The 25985-nt window shown below is 26.7% G+C and overlaps 1 protein-coding gene across 5 annotated transcripts in view; it reads left to right on the forward strand.

The window, feature by feature from the left end:
* Window positions 1–25985, forward strand: part of Ih (hyperpolarization activated cyclic nucleotide gated potassium channel Ih) — a 66969-nt gene that overhangs the window by 21208 nt on the left and 19776 nt on the right. For 3 of the 5 annotated variants that reach the window (XM_074237670.1, XM_074237655.1, XM_074237684.1), the window contains exons 3-6: window positions 10757–10920; window positions 15888–16024; window positions 16337–16480; window positions 25569–25676. In XM_074237670.1, coding sequence (XP_074093771.1) covers window positions 10757–10920; window positions 15888–16024; window positions 16337–16480; window positions 25569–25676 — 553 coding nt within the window. The remainder of the gene's footprint in view (window positions 1–10756; window positions 10921–15887; window positions 16025–16336; window positions 16481–25568; window positions 25677–25985) is intronic. The other 2 variants (XM_074237677.1, XM_074237663.1) reach the window with 1 other exon arrangement.

Here is a 25985-nt window from a genome sequence, read left to right on the forward strand (position 1 = left end):
TTTTTTTTTTTTTTTTTAATACGGCGAATAGCTAATAAAACTAAGTCAACAGTGTAAAACCCATTGATATTTGCGTTCAAACATATTTGAGATAGTTTTCCTGACTAAGAATCAATTGTAAAGCAAAGACAAAACAAGTAAAGAAAAGAGGTCTTTGAGTAAGTATAAAAGACTTTGGCTTACTATCTCATTACAACTGAATACTCACGCGCTCTCAGCATTTCTTGCGCTCATTGACATTTTTTTTTACTCTTCTATAGATATATTTTACACGGAAACAAATAAAACCATTTCTTTAAACTTGAAAGTAAAAGAAATAATTTTATCGGTTTTTAATTATACTATCAAAGTTTTATTTTTTATCATTTCTATCATCAATTTTAATTAAGTGTGCAATTGCAATTACACTAATGCATAAAAATTTATAAGTATACTGTATTTTATAAAAGCGCGTTCAAGTATTAATAGAAGGCAATTATATGAGAAAAGTCTCTAATTTAAATTTCAGAATCCCAATTGTTAAATAGGTTATTCATATAAATGTGTCAGAATAAATTGTTTTAATTTCTTAATATTTCTTTCCACAGAACCTGAGGAAGTCATAATATATGAAATGTCGTTTAAAAATTACTCACTGAATAACATTTATTTAATGGGTCTCTTTCCTTTGAATTTTTAATGTATTTAAGTTTACATTAGTGACTATTATTTAGTTTTACCGTAACCTTACTAGGCTTGTAATTATTCTATTGAACAAAATAACAGAATAAAATAATACTAAGTGTCAACGTCAGACAATTTTAAGTTTTATTTAATGGATAACAACCATGGATCATTTTTATTTGAGCCCAAATTGTTTTTTTCTGTTATAAGTTATCATTAGTACCACGATTCCTACAAAATTGAATTTTACTAAAAAGAAATTAATGAGACGACTAATAATCTTTTGCGCGAAGAGTTTTTGATTCATACCCACATGACTGATAGTGTGTCATGTTCACGTGGCCAAGAAATCTCGCTGACGCTGCATTAACCTCGAAACAATCACAGCAGTGACTAAAAGCTCGTTATTTCAATGGAAATAATTATCACTATTTGAAATAAGTGACGTATAAGTTATATGTTATGACTAAAATTATAACATGAAATTCTAATGAAACTGATATTAAAAATAAGAAAAGAAAAAAAAGATGAAAAACATTATCATAGCATTTAATTTCTTGATTTTCAGAATAAATGTTATTACATGAATTATTAAAATCATCAGCATAAATTTACTTTTGTCTCTAAAACTCAATATTTGTCTTCATATATGAGTGAAATTATAATTAAGAGCATTGTCGTAAAAATACAATAATGTTTTTAATTTTGAGTCGATTACTGCATTTAAAGTTTTAATCGAAAGCTTATTATTTTTTCAATCATAATCAATGAAAATAAAATTTTTTTTAAATCGTTAATTGCATTAAATTCTTAACCAAATACATAACTGGTGGAATCTCCATTTAACTAGATGTAAAAATTATAATTTTCAAACCTAATTATTTCATTAAATATCCCGGAAATCTGTTTTTTAATTTTTTTTTCAATAATTAGGCTACGGAGATTGAATTTATAAATTTTTAGGAAGTTTTAAAAATTTGACTACTTTGCGTAGATCTCCTTAATTGAAATAATAAGAAAATTTTCTCTCCGACATATTTATATGATAAAATGTATTTTTTTAGTTAAATTTAGAATAATTGGAAAGGTTTAGCTTGCATTTGCGTTTTTTCAAAGTTTCATATTGTCTTCAATGATAATTAAGTTATTATGATGATGAATTTTCGAAGTAGTTCTTAATAGATTTGAATTGCTCAATACATCAAATTTTTTTATTTATTTATTTTGTGTTTATACATGTCAGTATTTTATAAAATTGTATTTTTAGATCTAAACTTAAAATTTAATTAGAGTATTGTTTTGACTTTCACAAATTTCAAATTTTATCGAATTAGCATATTACTTTTATCCATGTAATTATTCCAGCTAATATTCATTGTAAATTTCAATGTGCAATCATTAAAATGTTTGCGTGGCTTTTTTTTAAAAATGACTAATAATTTAGACAAAGAAAAAAATTTGAAATGAGAATTTGAAGTCTGTAGGAGCTATGGCTTGGAAATTAAAATTTTTTAATGTTAATACCCACCTTCGCAAATCCCTGTGAGATGAGCTATCGTAAAATTTGCCCATAGAATTTTTCTACATCTCTTACAGAAGATTCCTACAAAATTTGAAGTCGATAGAAGCTATAGTTTAAAAACGGGAATTTTTCATTATTAACGCCCCCGCAATCCTCTTTGGGGTAGAATATTGTTAAATTCGTTCATAAATTACTTTTTATCATTTACAGAAAATTCCTACAAATTTTGGAGTCTGTAGGAGTTATAGCTTGAAAATTAAAAATTTTGATTTGACTATATCTATAGAAAGTCTCCTATATATATAGATATACAAATCCATGTAATTAACAAAAGAGAAAATAAATTGTAACGGGCGTATTTTGAAAGGGATTTTTATAGCTACATTTGACATCATCAAAAACTCTTGACCTAAACTTGTGCCTTTTTACGATTCTATATATTTTTTGGTGGTAGTTAGTTTTTTACGTAAAGCTTTTAGATCAGTTTTGAATAGTTTGCTGGGTTTATAAATTAGTTCCGCACAATTTGCCATAACGTTACTGGTAATTAATCCTGTCATAGCAATATTATTTTTTCCATTAATTTTATAAATACGCCAATTAAACTGTGATTAAAAATATCGACAAAACATTAACTCAAATTTTTAAAAATTCATAATTCGTAATTCTCAGTAATCAGATAGTGACTGTAGGTTGCTAGTAAACAATTAATGTGACTTGGAATGAGAATAAAAATAGATATTTATAAGTATACTTCATGTAAAATTAAACTCATTTCCATAAATTACTGAATAATGAATACAATTAAATAATTAATGATTATGATTCATAATTTTTCAAAATTGTCTTTGTTGATTTGTAAAATAGAGCATATTTAATTTTCAAATATTCAAAAGATCTTAAAGAACTCGAACCATTAAATCACTTATTCCGCTGGAATAAAAAAATATTTCCGCCAACTCGATTAATCGTCAAATAAACTCGTAAATAATTCATCAAAAAATTAGCATGAAATAGAAACGCGTAATTTTAGTGTTTTGTGCCTATAAATACAAAAATGAATACTTGTATTTTATATTTTTTTTTAGTACTGGACAATACTGACAATAGAATTAATATAGTATTGAAAATTAGTCAAAGATAGTAAATTATCATTATAATATTGACTGGACACGTAGTATGAATAAATAGATTGATGAAGGCCAATTTATATTACATTTCCTGTCGATTTGCGTCCGTACGGCCATGATAGTTGTTCGAATATTGGTAGTTGCGCACGAATTTACGACACTGTAATCGCATTTATAAGTCAATATCCACACTTATAAATACTTAGACACACTACGTACGTATATTTATATTCACATTCATACATGTATGTATATATATATATATATATATATATATATATATATATATATATAAATAAATTAATAATAAGATTTTAAGAGCATGCAGATGCAGAAGGAAGGAGTGTTGATCTCAGTGGGCCACGGCCGACTTAAGCAGCATAAGGAGTAGGAAGTGCTGCTAATATTTTATTATCCAGGGATTAGCAGGCCTACTCATACTACTTTCAAGACATAACACATGTTTATGTACTCATTACCGTATTATTACCCATATAAACGTTAAAATTTTTTTTTACCTTGGCACTAAACTCTAGTACTTTGAAAATTTTTAATAGCGATCGAGTTCACGCGTGAAAACTAATAACTTGAAATTTATCTGAGAAATCTTTTTAGTTTTTCTGGGGAAAATAATTTTAAGTCTTTGATATTGAGTTTTATTTTATTTTTTTAGTTAATAGTTACAGCAATTTGAATATTTAAGTAATTGTTGCGTGAAACAGTTATTCTGAACTTCTCTTGATTGTTATTCAGCAAAATGTAAATTTTTGCATCTGCTGATATGAATTTAATTCCACTTCTTTCGTTGTATATTTTCACGGTATCATTGTACCAAGCATTTTAAAATTGTACGTTCAATTTAATAATTTCAACTCATTTTATTATTTCAGTAGTAATCGCTACAAATTTTTTTCTGTGTATTATTCTCTGTTCGTACAGAATTCATTAGCGTTTCCTTGAGAATTTTTGAACGATACTTAATACACTGATAAGAAAAAAAAATTCAACAGAAAAATATCTTCAATTAAAAGCCACTTAGAAAAATTTTTTTTCTATGAGTCAAATCGAAAAATTCTTGAATTAAGATATTTTTTAGTTCAAGTAAATTTGACTCGGTTCAAGAACTTTTTTTTGCTTAATTAAAATCAATGAATTTCTGCCAAATGATTTTTGTTTTTAAATTTTTAAATTTGATTATTGTAATAAAACATTCAACGAGAACTTTGGCATGGAAAAATTGAGATGAAAATCTTTTTTTAATTGATTGATAAAAATTATTAAAATTAAATTTTATGTACTTATAATAAAATTAATTTGATTTATAAGCAAACATTTTGAAATTTTTTTTGAAGAATTTGATTATTTCGAATCAATTAGAAAAATTTTTGAACTTAAAAACTGCTCTTTATTTAAGTAAATTTTATTATATCTTAAAATATTTCTTTTTGCTTTAAAATGATAATTTTCTTGGTTAAAAATTTTTGGTCTTGAATTAAGTTAATTTTTTCATCAGTGTATTTATTTCAGTTGTTATATTATTCATTTCAAAATAATTTAAATGAATTTGTCAAACGTTTAATATTTATATTTTTTGAAACTAATTTGCAACGCGTGGATGGTAAATTCCTCGAGGGTGGAATTTTTCAGCGTAGAAAAAGAAACGCAGTAATAAAGAAAAAAAAAATCAAGTCTAAACTGAGTGCATTAAGTCTGAACGAGAGTATCATTGTCTTGAGTTTAATGTCAATTAGTGGATTTGTCACGGCCAAGCTTCACCGACACCAGCTGAATCCAAGGGAGAGGGGATGCAATTAAGAATTACTTAATTAATTAATTCGTCTCTATTCTCAACTCTCTTGCAATGCTGACTCTTTAAACATTGTCCGTGACCCGTACCCTCTTTTTGAAACGCTTAGTACTTTGTAAGCTAAAACTACCTGATCATTTCATTTTTATACAATAAAAAGTATAAAATATACAATTTATATATTTTTGATATATAACTGAAACAAACCACGAAGAAAAAGAATTCTATGGAGGATCCAGAATTGCTGCATTTTCTTTATCGCCTTCAAGCGCCGTTAACTCGCAAGCAACTTTTTTATTCACTCCCACGTGCTCTCGTATAAGTCACCTTCATTTAAAGTTATCGGACAAGTTTTTCCTTCTATTCTTACAAAACCTAACATAAAAATACCCGCTAGCGTCATCGTGTCATAAGATAATGCCTTTTAAATTTAAGTAGATCTGTCAGTTTTGTTTAAATTATTAACATTCTCTTTTTATTGAGCTATTATTTTTAAAATTCTTCAATATTCATTTCTCAAACGTAAATAAATATATACAAATCCACTGAATTTTTCTTTAATTTATTTAAAGTTTTATTGTATCATCATATTTCTTCCTCAATAATAGATTTTTGAATCAACAAAATCGTCAAATAATTTGTAACAAAATTTTATTTAACCAGAAAATTAGTACAATAAAAAACATGCTATTATTTTGACAAATTTCATCAGTATCGTTCACTTCATTATTAAATCTTATGCTATCAACGATGAGTGTAAATTAAAACATCTTGATTTCTTTGATAAATAATATAACTCTTTTTTTATCTTGATATTAACTTTGACTCAAGCGAAACCCGTCAAAAATTACTACAAAGTTTAAAAATTTTTTTTTGCTACCTCAATTTTTGTTAAGAGTAGATTGCTTCAACTAACAATGTTTCTTTTTTGAGTGATTTGTTCATCTGCCTGGGTTCATTCGTAGACTTATCGATACGTAAATGTTATTTTTTTAAAGAAATTTCATTTTCAGAAAATAAATTTTTTTTCACTTGTTTAGGGGGTGATACTCCATTTTGCCTCCAAAAAATTAAAAAATTTTTGTTATTCACTTCGAAAACAAAAAAAATAAGATTTAGCGTATTTTTATCCCCAATAACTTAAGATTTTCTTAAGTGCCCCGTTTTGCCCACCTCCCTCTATATACAGACTTACCATAACAAATCACGAGATAATGCTGCTGTCTGACGACAATAAAAATACAAACTACTGCTATCTAGCAACATAACATAATAATAAAAAAAAGATTTAGGTTTAGAATGACTTGAATATTATTAACGGTCGATAACTTTTGTTTCGAATGCATAAAATTTATCACGTGGCAATGCTTTGACTTCTTATAAAAGAAAAAAAGATAAAGATGTATATTTATCTTTATTTATCTCTCGATATAACTTTAAATCGTAGACTTAACTCTCTAGTAGGGAGAAAATTCAGCGATCATGTGCCCCCTGTCGGAAATTTTCAACACTAGCTGTTGTCAAAAAATGAAACTTGAGAATATATGATCATATCAGGTCAAACATAGGCATATTGGGACATATGCACTGAGAGAAAAAATATTACTATTAAGATAATTTTCTTGACAAAAGAACATATATTCTTCATAATTATTAGGAATATGTATTTTCTTGTCTAAAGAATGGATCGAATTGATCAAAATAATTGTTACTTAATTTGAGTAAAGCTATGTGTTTGTTTACTTATTTTATTAAAAGCTAAATATTTTATAATGAAGGAAGATATTGATATTTTGCTGTCGAAAAATTAATAAATTTAAATGATTAATTTTAATAAATTTTTAAGCCAAAAAATCTTTTTCTGAACAATCATTTTTTTCTCTCAGTGTATCAAACAATGTATGTGTATATCAAGACTTACAAGGACGTATTAAAAATTTTTTTCACGAAATTTATCAATTTCATGTTCGTTAAAAATATGAAAAAAAAAATTCTTAAATTATAAACATCATTTTAAAGAATTTGATCGTCTTGAATCGAGCAAAAAATGCATACACTACGGGAATTGCCTTGATTAAAATAAAATTTGTGTCGAGAAATTTTATTATTTGATTTATGACGATTAATTTCTTAAAAATAATTTTTCTGTCAACGTTATATCAAAATGAATTGTAATTAATAAAATTTAGTCTAACGAAGTAAACAGAAAAAAATTTGTTCATCAAAATAATAATTATAAAAATTAAATATTCATTATCATTATTTAAAATAAAAAATATTAATAAATAATAGGCCGGTTCATCAATTGTGATCATGTATGAGAGGTCCATTAAATAGATTATAACGTACTCCTGATTATGACAGCATCCTCGAACAGACAATAGATCGACCCCATGTTATTGTTTAGTATGTAAACAGGGTTTCATGCATATACTTTATTGTCGACTAGTACTAGTAGGTTTTGCTCGTTTCGCTTTGAGTCATACCTTATTCTTGATCTCCATATATATTCATCTTCATCTATCCACATATACATAAACTATATTCCTATCATCAGCTGCTAGTCGTAACACATATAACACATACACATAGTACTAAAATGTTCGGCGGGCACATTCGTCCTTACATGATACGCGACTTGAATACCACGCGAATCGATCGAGTCAAGTTGCACCGCGTTAGCAACTTTCCCGTTGAGATTCGTTGTCCACATCATTCCTCCTAACTGACGTTATAATCAATACTCGCCCACGTAAAATATATCTCATTATAACTGTATGTACATAAATGTATATGTATACACGTTAACCAAATAGAATCAACAATATAGCGCTGGGATTGCACCAAAGTTAACTTAACTTAACTGCATCATGTAAAATCAGAAATGACCGCACGAAAACGCAGAAATAATATTTCTAATATTAGAAAAGGAATCAATGACTGAAATACTCGTTCTTTTTTTGCTTTTCATCTTTTATTAAGAATCTGTTATTTCCAGATTTAAAAACGTTTAAATTTAAGTGAGATTTACGTTGAACTATTTCTATTGTTTCAAATTTAATTCTATCCACGTTTTAAATTTTATTGAATACAAAATTTCAATGGATTTTTCTTTTCTAAAGTCTTTATAATTGGAAACTAATAAAAGGCGTATTGAACAATGGGATGAAAAAAGCAAAAGCAAATTATATATTTTTTTTTTTTTTTTTTTTTTTTTTTTCAATATAAAATTACATAATAAAAATGTAACATGAAAGCATTGAAGTTTTCAGTGCTTCCGTGATTCGCTTTGCGAGTTGTTTTGTAGACACTAAAGCAAACGGGTAAATTTGCGCAATATCTCCCGACGAACGAGCACGAACATAATCCTATTAAAGAATTACATTTCCACAGAATCCGTCTTTCGGTTCTATTCCGTACAAGCGATGTAAATGCCGGAATACTCTACACACAGTTTGTGTCAAACATTTGTTTTATTATGACATTAACTCTCTTCAGTTATCAGTCAATTTGTCTTAATTCATAGTTTTTTTAATCATCATCGGCTCACGTTCATCTAATTGTATGCCTTGGTGGATATCACTTATTCTTATTGTTACGAAAAAACCAAAAAAAATTCTATTTTTTAAATTGATGACGAAAAACTACCTCAGTACTTTTTCGTAGATAATTAAATTTCTTACAAGAATAATTGATAGAAAATTCCGAAAAAAAAATTTTTCGTAGTTTTTCCGGATAAGAATGTAAAACAAATTTTTTTTACGTGTCATTTAATTGGGTAACAAATTTTGCGTCAATGTGTCAAAAAATTTTGTGTTAAAAATTTTTTTGTTAAATATTTAACACTTTTTAGTGTTAATTTAACACTTTTATGTGTTAATTTAACACTTTTATGTTAAATTTACACATAAAAGTGTCAAATATTTAACACAAAATTTTTTAACACAATGACGCAAAATTTTTTAGTGCGTAGAAATTTATTGAGCTTTTTAGAGACTTGAGATATCAAACTGCGCTTTGGAGGAAACTTTTTTTTTGTATCTTAGAGAAGCTTTTGAGATGATAGGCAAAAGACTTTTTTTTTCGACCACTCTAAAATATATATGTTTAATAATCAACGAAATTTTTTGTAGCTCATTTATGAAAACCCTTCATTAAGTTAATTTTTCAGAGAGATCTAAGCAACAGACCCTCCCTAAAAGATCTAGGTGATCTATAGATCATCAAACGCGGCCAAACCTGAAATTATAAATCAAATCATAACATTTTCAAGAAATAATGAAATTTCTAAAATGTATAACAATTAATTTTCGATTTTGATTTTTTTAAAATAAAATTTTTACATGTAACAAAAATTCCTCAATAAATTAAACCGCTTTATACGTGTTCCACTTCTCAATATTCTTTTTTGGGTATTTAACGTTGGTTCTATCAATCTTAAATCTCTGTGGTACGAGAGAATGGTTAAAGATTAGTTTTTTATCTTCAGTAACTAGACAGTCGATCCATCAATAGTTTTTCACGTGAATGCATTGTGTATTTTTAAATGCTTATTTGAATTTTTCAAATTTCAGAATTTAAATTTTTGTTCACTCATATAAGTAGAAGTAGTACATTGAAAAAAAAATAACTAGTAGAGAGAAACTTAATAGCTTTGATCAAAGATATAATATTTTTATAAGATACAATTAAATTCTTGACTCAAAAACATAATTTTCTTCAATTAAAAAAAATCCCTAAAAGTTTTTGACCTGCAGGCCATCCCTGGACCTTCCCGCTTTTCTTGAACGCGGAAATTCTCCAATTGGTTGATTTTTGAGTTCTTCGAGCTTAAAAATACAAAAACTTAATAATATCTCAACACAAAGATGGAAGTTTAAGGACAATACTCTTCTTGAAAGTTTTTTTTTTTTTTTATTATAATCCCACTGTTTATGATGTAGTTACAAATTTAATCATTTAAATGATAAATTAACTGATGATAAAGTATAAAAATCTTCTAATTTTTTATTACGAAACATATTTTAAGTAACATTGAATATTCAACTTATGCAAAAGTATATTTTCATTTTCATTTTCTCTTCAATCTTTTTACTTTAATTTTGACTGTCCAATTATCTATTTGCTAGAGATGAAATTATTTATTCATTTGTAAACCCAGTACTCGATTGGAGGATTAACAAAAAATCTATCATGTGGCTAGTATTGTCACGAGAGAATTTTCATTCGGCAGAAATCTAGTTCTCGCGTGAGACCACTTTTTTCCAATTTTTTTTCCTATTTATATTTTTTTTTTTGTATATACTATTTTTTTTGTATCATGAATTGTGCTTGAATCAAAGCAATTAGAGAGTAAAATAAAATATCTCTCGTTTTTACTTTTTATCTTCAACTATTTCAACCATTATTGAGTATTTTTTCGTGTATTTTTTTACCGTGACCGAAAAATAAAAAATTTCGAACAAAAAAGCTACAATACCCACCTGTTGTATACAACTGGCTCCCCCTGATACACACTAAAAATATTGCATACGTACATACAAAGGTGCAGAGTTAAATAACTACAACCATAAATTAATATTTATGAATTGTTATTTATTTTTGTGTCTGTATTTATTTGTTTTCTTGTTACAGGTTTTATTGGGATCTGTGTATGCTGCTGTTACTTGTAGCCAATCTGATAATTCTACCAGTTGCCATTAGTTTTTTCAACGACGATCTAAGCACCCGATGGATAGCCTTCAACTGCCTTTCGGATACAATATTTCTTATAGATATTGTTGTTAATTTCAGAACGGGTAATTTCTATTTTTTAATTAAATAATTTAACCAGAATTTAATTTGTGCGCGCAAGCGCGCACTGAATATGCATATATTTTCATGCTTACGACATATTTGACCAATCATGTTACACATATTTTTCAGTTTAATTTTATTATAGGATTTAATTTATTATTATCTATTGGGGATAATAAAAAAATAACACGTTTGATGAAATTTTTTCATGTTTATATAATTTGATTATAGGATTAGTCCACTTCTAATAAATCGATTTTTTTTTAAACTTTTCAAAAGTAAATGTTTTCAAAAATTCTCTATAAAAATTTTAAAATAATCGGAGCTTTCTAAATGTAAATAATGTTTTTCGGTTTAATAAAAGCTAAATTTCAAAAACTACTAACATGATCTTTTTGAGATATCAGCCACGTATTACTAATATGCACTATTAAAAATGTTTGTAAAATTACAAATGTTTTACAAACAGCATTTTAGTAAAATTACAACAAAGTGTGTGTCAAATATAATAAACAATACAATTCGAGTAATCTACCAAAACTTATAAGGAAACTTATTGAGATGAGTTGTAATTTCACAACCTTCTCAGAAATAAAAAATTTCTAAAATTTACAACCATTGTTTGTAATTTGATTAACTCGAGTTTTTTATAAAATTACAACATAATGTTGAAACTCAAATTACTATTAGGTAATTGAAAGTTTAAAAAAATTTTTTGCATTTTTAAAACTCTAACTTTTGGAAATTCCATGGTGCATAGTGTAATTTCATATAAAATATTTAATATTCATACACGTTTTATTAATTTTCTTATAAAAATAAGTTTTGTAAAATTCACAAATATTGTTTGTAATTTCATTTGCTACATTTTTTGTTATAAATAATCTTACATAACGAAGGGAAACCCATTTTTTTTTCTCTTAAATTAATTTTATGCATTATCAAATACTTTTCAGTAATTAATGAAATAAAAATTTTTAGTTTTTATCGATTATTTATCGTTAACTAAGATTATTTTATTTTATGGTTTCTCTTCAGAAACACGCATAAATCTTTCGCCTTTTACTTTTCTAACAACTTATCTTTGTTAATCATCTTCGTTTTTTTTTTTTTTTTTTTTTTTTTTTAAATACGTACTTCGAGAATGTACTTGTTAAGCCTGACAACTTTTGTAAAAATATCTAAAATGAAAATTTTAAAAAAAGTTCGTAAGAATAATCTTTTTTCTTAGCGTACAAAATAAAATAATCTCTTTACAAAATAAATATTTAAAACTAATTTAGTAATGACGAGAAAAAAATTAACAAGAAGCGATTTTCCACCTCGAATTTTTTCTTAAATTTATTTCCGTTTTTCTGAAATGACTTTGCAAAAAGTGCAGTTTATTAAAATGATCATAACTCAATGCAAAAAGAATCTAAAGAGCTCGTTAACCTCTTTTTCTACCATCCGAAAGTTTCATATTTCCAATGAAACTAATATTTAGAACTGCAATTTTTCAGAAAAGCCTTAGTCCATAATCGTAAAAAAAACATTAACATCTTTCTCACTCCTCTCAAGGATAAATTTTCTCCTTAAGGTACTACTTTCGGAATCGTACTATTTTTTAACTCAGAATTGATAAATTACTTGTTAATCGATTCAAAAAAGGTATTTTTAACCCATTCGTGATGAAGCTAAAAAAGCAATCAGGTTACAAAAATGAAAATTAAATAATAAAACAGTCGATTACACGGCACTTTATTTATATCACAAAAGTTATAAATAGTTGTATTAAACGATCACTTGAACTCTTAAACTACACCATCAACATCTAGTTACGAAAATATAACTCAGTAATTCGGTTCAGCCGACGATCTTAGAACTCCGAGAAATATTTTAAATTACGTAATATCAAGTAGAAATGCGCAAATAATTTAAATAGATTAGAGTGCATCCTGCCTACCGTTAGTTTTCATGATAATATTTATTTAGGTTATTGTCCAGATGTATTCCTACATTTATTTTGATCGTAATATTACTATCAGATCCGAATTATGCATTAAAACAAACCCTCAAACTTGTATCAGTTCTTTTTAAATAAAATAATTTAACGAAAAATTGTAAAAAAAATTTTGACGATATAGTATAATTATTTTTGTTTCATAGTCGGGTAGTAATTTTCAATAATAATTGTGAAAAATTGTGCAATTGTTGACTTATTATCATTTTGTCAATAAAAATGATTAAAAATTAATTTTTCATTGTTTTTTTTTTTTTGTAACAGAAGTTATATATTATTAATAATGTTATTTAATAATAAATATATTTTTTTTATTTGAGAAATTGACTTTTCGGATGCCGAATGGTCTTTTTTTTCAATAAAAATGACCAAAAATTAATATATTTTACGGCAGACTCAATCAAATTTTGTGTACAATTGCTACACAGAAAGAAAGAAGGTCTTGAGTCAAGCGTAAATTTTCTTCAATCAAGAAAATCTTAAGGAAGATTAAAAATTTCTTGAATGAAGTTAAAATTTCTTGAACGAAGTTAAATTTTTTTAAGACAATAAAATTTCTTCTTGCTCGAAAATAATTTCGATCTTCCTTACAATTTTCTTTGTTCAAGAAATTTTTTTTTTCTGTGTATGAGTAAATTAAATTTTGTAGTAATTTTTTCTAATACATTAATGGCGAAAAAAAGAAAAAAAAATTTTTTTGTAAAGTAACTACCGCAGTAATTTCACCTAGAAAAATTTCCTTGATGTAAAAAAAAAAACAAATTCTCAAAAAAAATCATCAAAAAAGACGTAACAGCACCGACGTGGTTGTACCTTATACTTACATACTATAAAATAAATAAAGATGAGCTTCCATTTGGATTTTCGTTTGCTTACACTTGACATCACAGAACAAGACTATTGTTTACCCGTTGAGCAAGACTCAGGAGCATCTTGACATTTTATTATTACCGAGGGATTAATTTGATACGCCTTTGAGTGGCATAAAGCTAAATTAGGTCACAAAAAACAACACACTAAACATTCATTCTTATTTAACGTCCACGTGTGCTTTTTCATTTCAAAACTTAAAATTAAAACGTTCAAGATAATGTTTAATTAACAAAATTATATTGTAAAATTAAAATGATAATAACAATTGTTGTCATATATAATATATATTATATATTATCTGATCTAAAAGACTGAAAAATAAGATTGAGCATATTAGTTATCAGAAGTAGAAGTGATAATTTCTCTTCCTTCCTTCCTCCCTTACGTAACTTCATCCCCGAGATGATGTAGAGGTTTTCACAGCCGTTACGACCGGAAACAACACTCTGGGGAACTCCTTAGCAGTATCAGCCTTGCTCGAGTCACCACATACCAAATTCCATGTCTATTTCCAGCTCTGCAGCTTTCAGATCCCCGTGAGAATCCACTCAGAAAATTAGAACCGGTAAATGTCTGTTACCCTGTTCGATTTTTCTTCTTTTTTTTTTAATTTTTTTTTTTTTTTTTTTTTTTTTTTTTTTTTTTTTAAGATAGTTACCTACGAATAATGGCCAATTCTATTTGATATGTATCCTCGTTCTAATATAAAATAATTTTAGTAAAATCAATTAAACCTTGACTCTTAATTATTAATTTGGTTTTTACCCTGATGATCATAATTACACGTCCTGGAGCAGAAGCTATGTTGCGAAATTTTCGAAATTTAATCTTGAATATGACGTCTGACGTGTATTAGATGGAAGATTTATGCGTTATTAAAATTTACGTTACCGTTGGACGATAGAAGTTTGAAATTTAGAACGACGCTGAATTCTAGTGTATAATTAAGCGAAAATTTATTCATAGTCTTAAGATTACAATGTATTAAGACGACAAATGTATTAACATGTTACATGTAATGTAGAATATGTAAAGGAAAGTCGATGGAACTAGATAGCTCGTATTATGTTACTTTGATAAAGTTAAAGCTTCTGGTGGGCGTTTGCATTTGCATGATTTTTGGTCGTGCCTTAAGGACTTAATCTCTCCTATTTTCGTTAAATTATGTTAGTTTAAAGTGGAAGAAGTGACTCGAAACCCTCCAATGAGATAAAAACTAACTTGATTTGGGAAGAATATTCTTTAACCACGGAATTTTATGAAACTGAAATTGACAAATATTCGAGTTTTTAGAATTTTTTACAAAAATTCGTAAAAAATTTTTCAGATATGGATTTTTATGTCTTATTATAGAAATATCAGGCTTCATACACAGAAAAAAAATTTACTTGAATCAAGTAAATACTTCCGAAGAACTTCATCTTGATTTGAGTAGAAAAAACTTTCATCTAAGAAATTTTTCTTAGTTTAAGTAAATTTTACTTGATTCAAGAATTTTTTTTTTATTCAAGACATTGAAACTCTTCAAAATTATATTTTCGGTTCAAGAATTTTCGTTTTGATTCAAGATAAATTTTTTTTCAATGTATGTCCTCATATGATTTTTATATCCAAGTTAGTGTCGAAAATCTCCGACAGGGGGTGCATGATCGCTGAATATTCTCCCTAGTAGAGAGTTGAATCCGAAATATAAAGTTATAAAATTAAAATAATTTTTTTGACTTTTTCAAAAAGCTCATTTGACTTTGTTTGGAGTTAATTGAAGTACACATTTACAGAAAAAATTATTATACATTTTTTTGTATTCTCATATATAGCCTAATATAGATATATACGATCAGATTGAGCAAAATATAATAATTCGCTACATCAGGAAATTTTTAACGAGTCCACATGCAGGAATTGAAAAAAATTTTTTCTAATTCTAATCTCTTTGCTTTCCCTTAAAAATTTTTCCTCTTAATTTCAATTAATATAATCAAATTCTCTTGAACTAAGACAAACTTTCCACTAAATTTTTTTATAAAACTTAAAAACCACAACCCACATCTCTTTAATTAAGCAAAAAAGTAATGAATTTAAAAACTATTACAGGAATAATGCAGCAAGATAACGCTGAGCAGGTGATACTGGACCCAAAGCTGATAGCGAAACACTACCTCAGGACCTGGTTCTTTCTTGACCTTATCTCCTCCATACCTCTAGACTACATTTTTCTCATATTTAATCAAGTAAGTGTCTTGTGGAAATATTCCATCCTCTTTTTTTTTTTTTATTTTCATTATCTATTCTACTCCTATCTTTTCGCACACAATTCAGCCTAGCCCTGCTCATCGACCCAAGACCAAGTTTAAACCTTTTTTCTACACTCCGATTTCATTCTCTAAAACAACTAAATAATTTTCCTGAGCTTCCCACCTTCCACCTTAAAGTTTATGTTACCTTCACACCTTTCAGTAAGATTACAATGATATTAAATTAACATCTCCACTCAGTTTCAAAGCCAAATTAATTATCGGTATATTTTTTTGTTTGAAACCTAGTTTCAAGACTTTAGTGAGTCTTTCCAGATTTTACACGCTGGACGCGCGCTTAGAATCCTCAGATTGGCGAAGCTTCTCTCGCTAGTAAGACTGCTAAGGTTATCAAGACTTGTGCGATATGTATCGCAATGGGAAGAGGTCTATGTAAGTATTCATTTTTATAATCTTATCATATTTTCAATTATTATTATATAATTATTATTATTATTATTATGATCAAAATTTTTCATAATTATTATGACTTAATGTTTGATTTTTTGTGTATTTTTAATATTTAAATTACAATACCTTTTTTATTTATTTTTATATTCAATACAATACAACACTTAAGTAATGCAATTAAAAGTAAGGTAAAAGTCTAAAATCGCGAGTAGACGTCCTCCGACACTTTAAAACTCTCTCGATTTAATGAGTAAGTAGTACAAATAATAATTAGGTTTACTAGACAGTAAAGAGTAACTAGGTCTCAACTCTCTATACTATATCAATAATTAATGTCTAACACAAAATTAATAATAAAATTAAAAAACGCACAGTATAAATTATTATAATTTTATATAATAAAATTCGTATTTTATGAAACAGTAAAAAAAAACGTATTTATATGTATTTATATATTAGGCTGATTAAAAAAAGAACAATTTTTTTTTTCTCAGTAACAGGTTTAAAAATTTTATAGACATAAAAATGAGCCTATAAAAATATGAGCTCTTAATTTTAATATTAAAATGCTCTGCATTGCACTTTTCGATTTTCCATAAGAATAAAATGAAAAAAATTTTTTTTGTTTCTTTTGATTTTTGTAATTCACCAACCAAAAATTATAAGAACAAATCGTTCAAATGTTTTGTAGGAAATTGAACGCTCTACAGAAAAGGATTTTTATGATTTTTCGATAAATAGATTGGTTCCAAATTTGTTGAAGATTAAAATTCAACTCACTATCAATTTTGCCGACTTTTGAATCTTGCAACAGAACTTATTAGTTTTATCAAAAAAATTTGCTTGAAATTTCATGCGTGGTATTTGAATCAAAAACTAGCTATAATTGCAGATGGCAATGTCCCTGTGGATATAAAAATAAAGCCTTTATATAAAATAAAACCACAAACATACAAACGACGTAAACTTTTTATTTTGCGAGCATAAAGAGGAAATTGTTTTCGGAATAGAAATATTTTTAAACTGTAGATAACTTTTGACATACATCGCGCATGATGCGAGGTTCCAGGACGTTTATAAGAAAATTAATTTATTGAACAAGCATCAATTTGTTGGTTCAGATTTTTCAAAAATTCTTACAAGAAATGAAAGAAATTTTTTTGTCTTAGATTAAGAAAAATTCTAATTAAACAGCTTAATATAATTTGAATTTTTCATTAAATGTTCTGTTAATATTTGTAAATGAAAAAAAAAATTGTCAAAATTTTTTGATAAAACTGAATAGTTTTGTTGCAATATCCAAAAATCGGCAAAATTGATAGAGTTGAATTTTAATCTTCAATAACTTTGGAACCAATTAGTTTATCAAAAAATCATAAGAATTCTTTTCTGTAGAGCGTTTAATTTCCTACAAAAATATTTTAACGATTTATCTTTAAGATTTTTGGTTTGTGAATTACAAAAATCGAAAGAAACAAAAACAATTTTTTTCATTTTATTCTTATGGAAAATTGAAAAGTGCAATGCAGAGCATCTTAATATTAAAATTATGAGCTCATCTTTTTACAGGCTAATTTTTATGTCTGAATGAAACTTTTATGCCTGTTACTGAAAAAAAAAAGTTCGTTTTTTTTTTTAACCATTCTAGTATATATAAATACATATATTCCATCTAAATGTCATCGAGCTGATCTGAAAAATCGGTCAACACAATTGACGCAGCCATACCAAAATATAAAGAACTAAGCGGTGCTCTCGATCGGTATTCCATTTGATTATTTTATTATTTAAATCATGCCTCTCTGTCTCTCTGGCTTTGCTTCGTCACTTAGCGCAATCACATTGTACGCGTTGTACAGACCAACGAATCAATCAGGCACTTGCCGAGCAGTCTGCAGTCATCAAGATAAGATCATCATGCTTTTATTATTTTTGTATTATTTATTACACTGTTTATTTGTTTACATAGAAAGCTCATTTTTTTTTATATTAATATTAATGTTGATGTTAATGTTAGAATTTTTCAGTCTAATCTAAGAAACTAATAACAGATTTCTGGTGAATAAAATTATGATAGCAAAGCCAAGGTGCGCTATCGATTATGATAAATCGAATTTACCGGAAGAAACGACCGAGAAAATTTCACTGGGATAAAAATTTTAATTTTAGTGATGATAAAAATATTAAAAGTACATTTTTTCAGTTTATTGGGAGGCACGGTAGTGTTTCGTACCAAGTAGATGTATAAATATACACGAAAGGCGAATGTCTTTTTGTAGTCTTAGTTTTCGAAAAAAATTACCAATAATGTAGAATTTCAAAAATTTTTTAAAATTTATATTTTGATTTTTTTTTTTCAATAAAATTTACAATAATTACTAATCGATGATTTGAAAATATAAATTATTTCGAAAATAAAAATTTTCCAGATGACACTTAAATATTTATTAAACATAAACATTTTACCAGTGATATTCTTTCGGTAAAATTATTTCCAGTAGATTAACTGCGCAATTGATTAATAAAATTCCGATTAACATAAACTTAGAAATAAAAAGCCAAGACCAGGTCAGAGAGAAGCACGCGACATTGAATAAATATCCAAACAACGAACAAAAAAACACACAAAATAAAACGGTAACGCGAAACCGGAAAAATACGTTTACTTCATTAGTACAATTACAACGTAAAAACACTTACAAAGCATAAATAAAAAAATAAATACAACTTAAATAAATCCATTAATCTATATTAATTGCCCAAGTGTCTGCTCTTTATTATTGTATCACGGTAACATTTAATAATATATGTGATTATGATTATTTATAATTATTAACCATAGTGCATCATACTTATCACTGCTGCTACTTTGTACTCGTTTATTACGGCACTTACCGTGTCCTCACATACCCCACCCCTGTCCCATTTCCCGCGACTGTTACATAGATTATTTATTATTCCTTTTATTTATATTTATCTTTATATTTACAATTATAATTAATTCAATATATTTTTTTATTTTTTTTTTTCAATATTTTAAAAACTAAACTGATTTTTTTTTTACAAAATTAATCAATAATTATTATTATTATTATTATTATTATTATTATTGTAAAGAGAGAAAATTATGCTTGATGGTTGATTTTATATTGGGCCTTGCGAACACATTACAAATGGGTTTGCAGATCCCCCTATACCAACAGCCGGAGAGACACTACGAGCGACGGGCTACACCGCCCCAACCAGACCGAACGAGCAAGGTGTGCCTGCCTAGTAACCCCAAAATCAAGGCCAATTGCCCTTTCTTGATTGAAGCGTTCGTTAACTTAAAAATTCATGTTTTTTTCTACTACGTACTGCCTAGATTATTTTGTGTATTTTATTATGGATTCCTCTAATTATTTCGTTTTTTTGTTTTAACAATTTATCGTTTTTTGAAAAATTAACAATAATTTTTGTGTTTATTATCGTTTTTTTGTTTAACAATAAATAACATTAATTAAGTTTTTGTATTATAAGTTTGAATAATGTTTGTCGACTAGATAAAGTGTTAGAGTTAATATTTTTGTCGTGACGGAGTCTGGGCAACCGATAAACGAGTTTTATTAATTAAAAACAGTTTTTGTTGTTTAATTTTATGTTTTTTTAAACAATTATAATTGGTAATTTTTGTTCCATGTTAGTTTACGGTCTGCTTCGATCGATTAAAGCTCTACCTTTCGATTTAGAGTCAATATTAGAAACGCAGTAGTGCATCGCGCCAATTATACTCATACACGTGTATGAGCGTGTAGGGCGCGCTTTTTGAGATGTTGTAAATTTTTTTTTTAATATTCGAAGGGTAGAGTTTGATGTTAATATATTTTGTGAAAATATATTGCCTAGATCGAGCTCAGAACCCACGTAGTATCCTTCTTAAACAGATTAATCTACTTGCTCGCATCCACGTGTCCATGCAATGTGGAGTTTAATACAATTTAAAATAATAATAATATCAATATTTTAGTGAATTAATGTATTAATTGTTGAAAGTTACTAATATTTTAGATAGTTGATAGTTTTAATAACTCTTATCAATGATCCTGCACCTTGCACAGACACGATAATACCAGTCCTTGCCGATGTCCTGGGAACGATTTGTTGACATGCTGTCCTGTTGGTCGGTTGGAAATGTTTTTTTTTTCTTCACATAGGTTCAGAAAAGTTCGTGTTCACAATAGATGCGCTATTTATTTCTCACTTTGAATTTAATTTTATCGGACATTAAATTTTTTGTGAATTTTGTGAATTAATTAATATTTTACTCATTTTTTTTCTCAAAAAAATTCTAAATTTATTCTACGAAAAAAACTTTTGTAAAAGATTGATCAAAATTTGAGGAACTATTTTTTATATGCATGAGATTAAAAGAAAACATTTCATATAATTTGGTATTTTCCAAGAAATGGGTATGTTAATTAACATGAATTACAATAGAAAAATTCATTTAGTCGTTGATTAAGGAGGATAGCCACTGAGGATCGAAAAAATAGGTGATTTTCGGGAATTTTATTGACTGGGATAATAAAGGAATTTTGGTTTTTTTTGTTTTATAAAGCATACATTGATGATCATTCTCCTTAATTTTGATTGAAAAATATCATTTTGTTACAAAGTTAAAAACATTTTTGTGGAACACCAAAAAAATTTCCCCCACCACGGTGGGATCTCTAACTCAAAAACGGATTATGTAAAACAAAAAAATTAAACTGCGTTGTAATCTGCATGCGTGTGGTTATCATTCCACATTTTGAAAATTTGGATTAAAAAAAAAAAAGGTGACATTAAAAATTTTTTCGTTTTTTTTTCTTATTTTTTTGGATTCAAACAGCTCTAAAAAATTTTAAAAAGAGAATAAAAAAAGTTGCAAGCCGGTTCATATTTATGCAAATTACAGATCTCATCAGTTCAAAAAAAGTAGTTTCGAGAAAAAGGCGTTTTCGTAGTAGTGCCGCGCGTGCACTGAAAAAAAAAATTAACTTGATTCAAGAGAAAAATTCTTGAATTAAGTAAAATTTATTTAAACCAAGAAACATTTCTTAGTTTAAGCATTTTTTTACTCAAATCAAGAAGATAAAACTCTTCAAAATTATTTACTTGATTCAAATAAATTTTTTTAATTGAATCATATAACTCGAAAAATATTCGGAATTTTCATATAAAACTTTAGATACATATTTTTGAATGTATAAACTTTGATTTAATAAAAAAAAAAATTTTTTCTTTTTTTGAAATTTCACAGTGGCTATCCCCCTTAAACTATAAACCAATGTTAGATAATCTTCTTAGGAGACAATAAAATTAGAGGAAAAACTAAAAATTTCACTAAAAAAATCACACAAAACTTTTGTTTTTCTATTTTAAAAAATTAATTTCTTTTTCTCTTCATTTTCAAAGACATAAAGTTTTCAAAGAAGTCAGTTTTTGGACTTATCTTTTCCTTAGACATCAATAAATACTTGAAAAAAAAAAAAAAGTATCATTCGAAGATTCAAAGTGAGAATTTTAGCGAGAGGTTTTTTCTTAGGTCTGCTTGCGAGTGTTGTTAGGTGTACAGATGTGTTTGCCCGTAAAGTTATTTGTTAATACTGTTAAAACAATTTGAAATAATATTATAATTTTGACAATGTGCCCGTAATAATGTTTATGTGACGGATGTATCCTGTTATATTATATTATGCCATACTATATGCAATTCGCTCTGTACATACAATATCTCTCCACGTATTAAAATATACACCACACACACACGTACATATATACATAATATTGTACATGTTAAATGCAATTAAGTATGGATAACATGTTTACATGTGTCGATTAGTCAATACACTTGATAATTTCTCCACGCAAAAGACAACATATATATATATAATATATAATTAACACTTTGCTTGCTGCCTCGTATCATTCACTGCCTGATAATTGTTTCCAATTAATTATCGGATCAAAATGCATATATGTATATAAATATAAATATATACATATATATACATATATACATATATACATATATATATATATATATATATATATATATATATATATATATATAGATTGTTACATACTTAGTTCACATTATTTATATTCGCAATAATTAATAAATTAAAAAAAATATATATCACTCTTAAATAAAAGCAATATTCACTTTTATAAATATTACTGTTATTTTTTAATTAACACGTTACTGCTCTCTCCACTCATTGAAATATATATTTTTCTTGCACGCTCTACTACTGTATTATTAAAGCACAATTCGTACTCTCCGTCTCTTGTTTTCTTCCATTTAAAATAATTACTCATGCGAAACAGATTCATGAATGTTTCGCATCGCGGAACCGTTACAAATGTCATTAGCGGCCTCTTATACATTCAAATATATATGTATAAAAATACGTCTTTTTGTATACATAAATATATTATTAAAGATTAATTATTTTAAATAATCGGATACTAAACCAGATAACGGGGTAATTAGATTCTCAAGTAGACTTCCGTCGCCACTGAATTTACATTTTTATGACAAAAAACAAAATAGTTAATTTCGTAACTTCCGGTGTGCAAAAATCAAACAACTCAAATAGGTGCCTTTTTATCTTTTTAATAACCCCGATAAATATTTATGCACTAAAACACCGGTCTGCTGTACTACTCCACTGTATATACCACTTGTACCGTTCCCACCTCTGTTGTTTTTTACAGCCGAACGCGTTTGTTTAAATGATCATTTTTCCTAGGTGAATAGGTTTTTTTTTTTTTATGATTATAATTAAGTACTAATGCTTAATTTTCAGTGCTGCTGCATAAAAGAGAGACATAAATGATTTTTGTTTCGTTTTTTAACATTACTTATAATCTCTTAACAAAGTAGATTTTTTTTCAACCCTTGAAGCTTTGAAAGAAATTTTTTAATTCAAACAAAAACTTAATTTTTAACAAAGGGTTGTAAAAAATGATAAATATTTTTATATAAAAAAATATTAAAGAAGTGAATATGCAAAATTGATTATTTTTTAAAATTTTTTGAATGATTTTACAAAATTTAGTAAATTTATACAAAACTATTGAAAAAATAAATTTTTAACTTGAAAAACAATGGTTTATACACTGAAAAAAAAGTTAACTTGAATCAAGATAAAAATTTCTTGAATTAAGTAAAATTTACTTAAACCAAGAAAAATTTCTAAGTTTAAAGATTTTTCTACTCAAACCAAGAAGATGAAATTCTTCAAAATTATTTACTTAACTCAAGAAATTTTTTTTTCTGTGTATTATTCTGAATATTTACTTAAATAACATTCCTTTAAATTGATCTACGAACAAATTAAAAAATACATTTTTCCGTTCATTTTTCCAATATACCGGCGCCGAGAATTGAACCTTGACCTCCTGCATATAAGTCTAACGAGTTTTATCAATTTCAATACTTCACATTTTATTGATTTACACCTCTGAAATATAAAACTTTTCTAACTATTTCTAACACAGTAGTTTCCATATTGAATTACAGATAAGAAAATAAAAGTAATAACATTTGTAATTTGAAAATTAATTACAAGCTTTGAGCTCTGCAAAGAATTTTTCATTGAACTAAATATCAAATAAAAAAAGTTGTAAAACAAAGAAAATAGAGATTCCATACTCACTCCATTCAAAAAAAGCTTACAGTAATAATTTTAAAAAGTTAAGAGATTATAATGATGATAAAATAAGTTTAATTTATTATTCGGCTTCTTTTTTTGTAACATTATTTATATCTTTTACATTACATTTGTATTACCAGCTGTCACAAGGTACATTTAACGCATTTAACGCGAGAGCTAACCGATTCTTTTGCACATTTGGGTAATAACGTTAAATATAACGGAAATACCAGCTCTTTTTTTACACTACCTTACGAGGAAATAAATTTATTGCTGCAATGTATAAATTTACATAAAACACACAATAAACGTCAACACTTTCACTTTCACATTAAATATTAATATTTATACGCAACAATAAACTTTTTTATTTATTTTAATTTCAATATTTATTTATTTTATAACTTAATTAAATTTAAATATAAATGAGAGGATTATGTGCAAGTTGACCAACAATTTTTTCAATGCCATACATAAATACAGATGATCGGGAAGAAATGACATTAAAAATTATCTTACAATAAATCCTCTCAATTTATTTCATTTTTAACTAAAATAAATCATTTGGATTCATTCAATTATCAATTATTAATTTATCTATTAATCTTTTTCTATAAAATCATTTCTAAAGCTTCGCTAATAAATCGCTTCCTTGCTTAGCGATCGCTGGATAAGCTTTCAAATAAAACATTTTCGTTAATCAATCGTAATAATTAATTAATTAATTAATACTGCATTAATTAACAAGCTCTCAGCTCACATTATTTAATTTATTGCTGTTGTCTCGCCGTCACTTGGGTGATAATGGTCAACTTGTACACTTTAATACCTGATTAAATCACACCCTGCAATTACGTTTATGACGTTTATCATTAACTTAATACTTTAATTAATTATAAATTATAAATCAACCACACTTTTGAGAACGAGAGAGTAAGTTACAATTAATAAAATTATCTGCGTATACGAAAAAGGAGAGAATGAAAAGTATATATTAAAAAAAAAATTTATTAACAATTATCGACATCTAAAATGATGGAAAGAGCGATAATGGTTTTAGGCTCGTTGCTAAATTACTTACTAGTGCTCTGATCCTAATACTTAAAACTATTATGGACTAACAAATTTTTATTTAAACTTTATTATTTCTTCTTATTTAACAAAAAATTTTTATTTATTTTTACCATCTTTTTTTTTTTCTTCATTATAATTTAAAAAAATTTATCATTTAAAGTTTTCCTTTCTATTTTATTTCTTAATGAAGTTTAACAGAGTTTAATAGTGATAAAAATAAACATAAAAAAAAAATAATAAAAAAATCAAGAAACTCCCTGTCTAACTCTTCTCTTACTATGTCTTGCTATGTCCCGGCTTTCTTTTGTTTCTAGATATTGCAGAACCTACAAAAAAAACGCACTGAGCGGAGGGGGCGCCTAAGCTCTGACAATATGAATAAAAAGAAGTCCGGTTTCAACAAAAGCGACCTTATTTTTAAGGTAACCCGCCCTCCTGATGAAGAACAAAAATAAACAAACTAAAACTATTAAAACATATTAGAAATTAAACCAAATCCAATCGAGCAATACAAGCTCTTATCTCTTATTTCTAAGCAGTCCCAATAAAATAAATTAAAATTTATATATAATAATAAATAGTCTTAAAAGCTAATGCGACTTTCCTCTTTTTATTTATAATAAATAATACTGTATTCCGGCTCAATTTTTCAAACCAACATGGAGTGGAAAATATACATGCATATATCAAAGATAAACAACCTCTATATCGCACAATCCATTTTTATTATT

The sequence above is a fragment of the Cotesia typhae genome, unplaced genomic scaffold (assembly GCF_013202065.1).
Source record: "Cotesia typhae breed Kobodo isofemale line unplaced genomic scaffold, CoteBio_Ctyphae contig_11, whole genome shotgun sequence".
Lineage (NCBI taxonomy): Eukaryota > Metazoa > Arthropoda > Insecta > Hymenoptera > Braconidae > Cotesia > Cotesia typhae.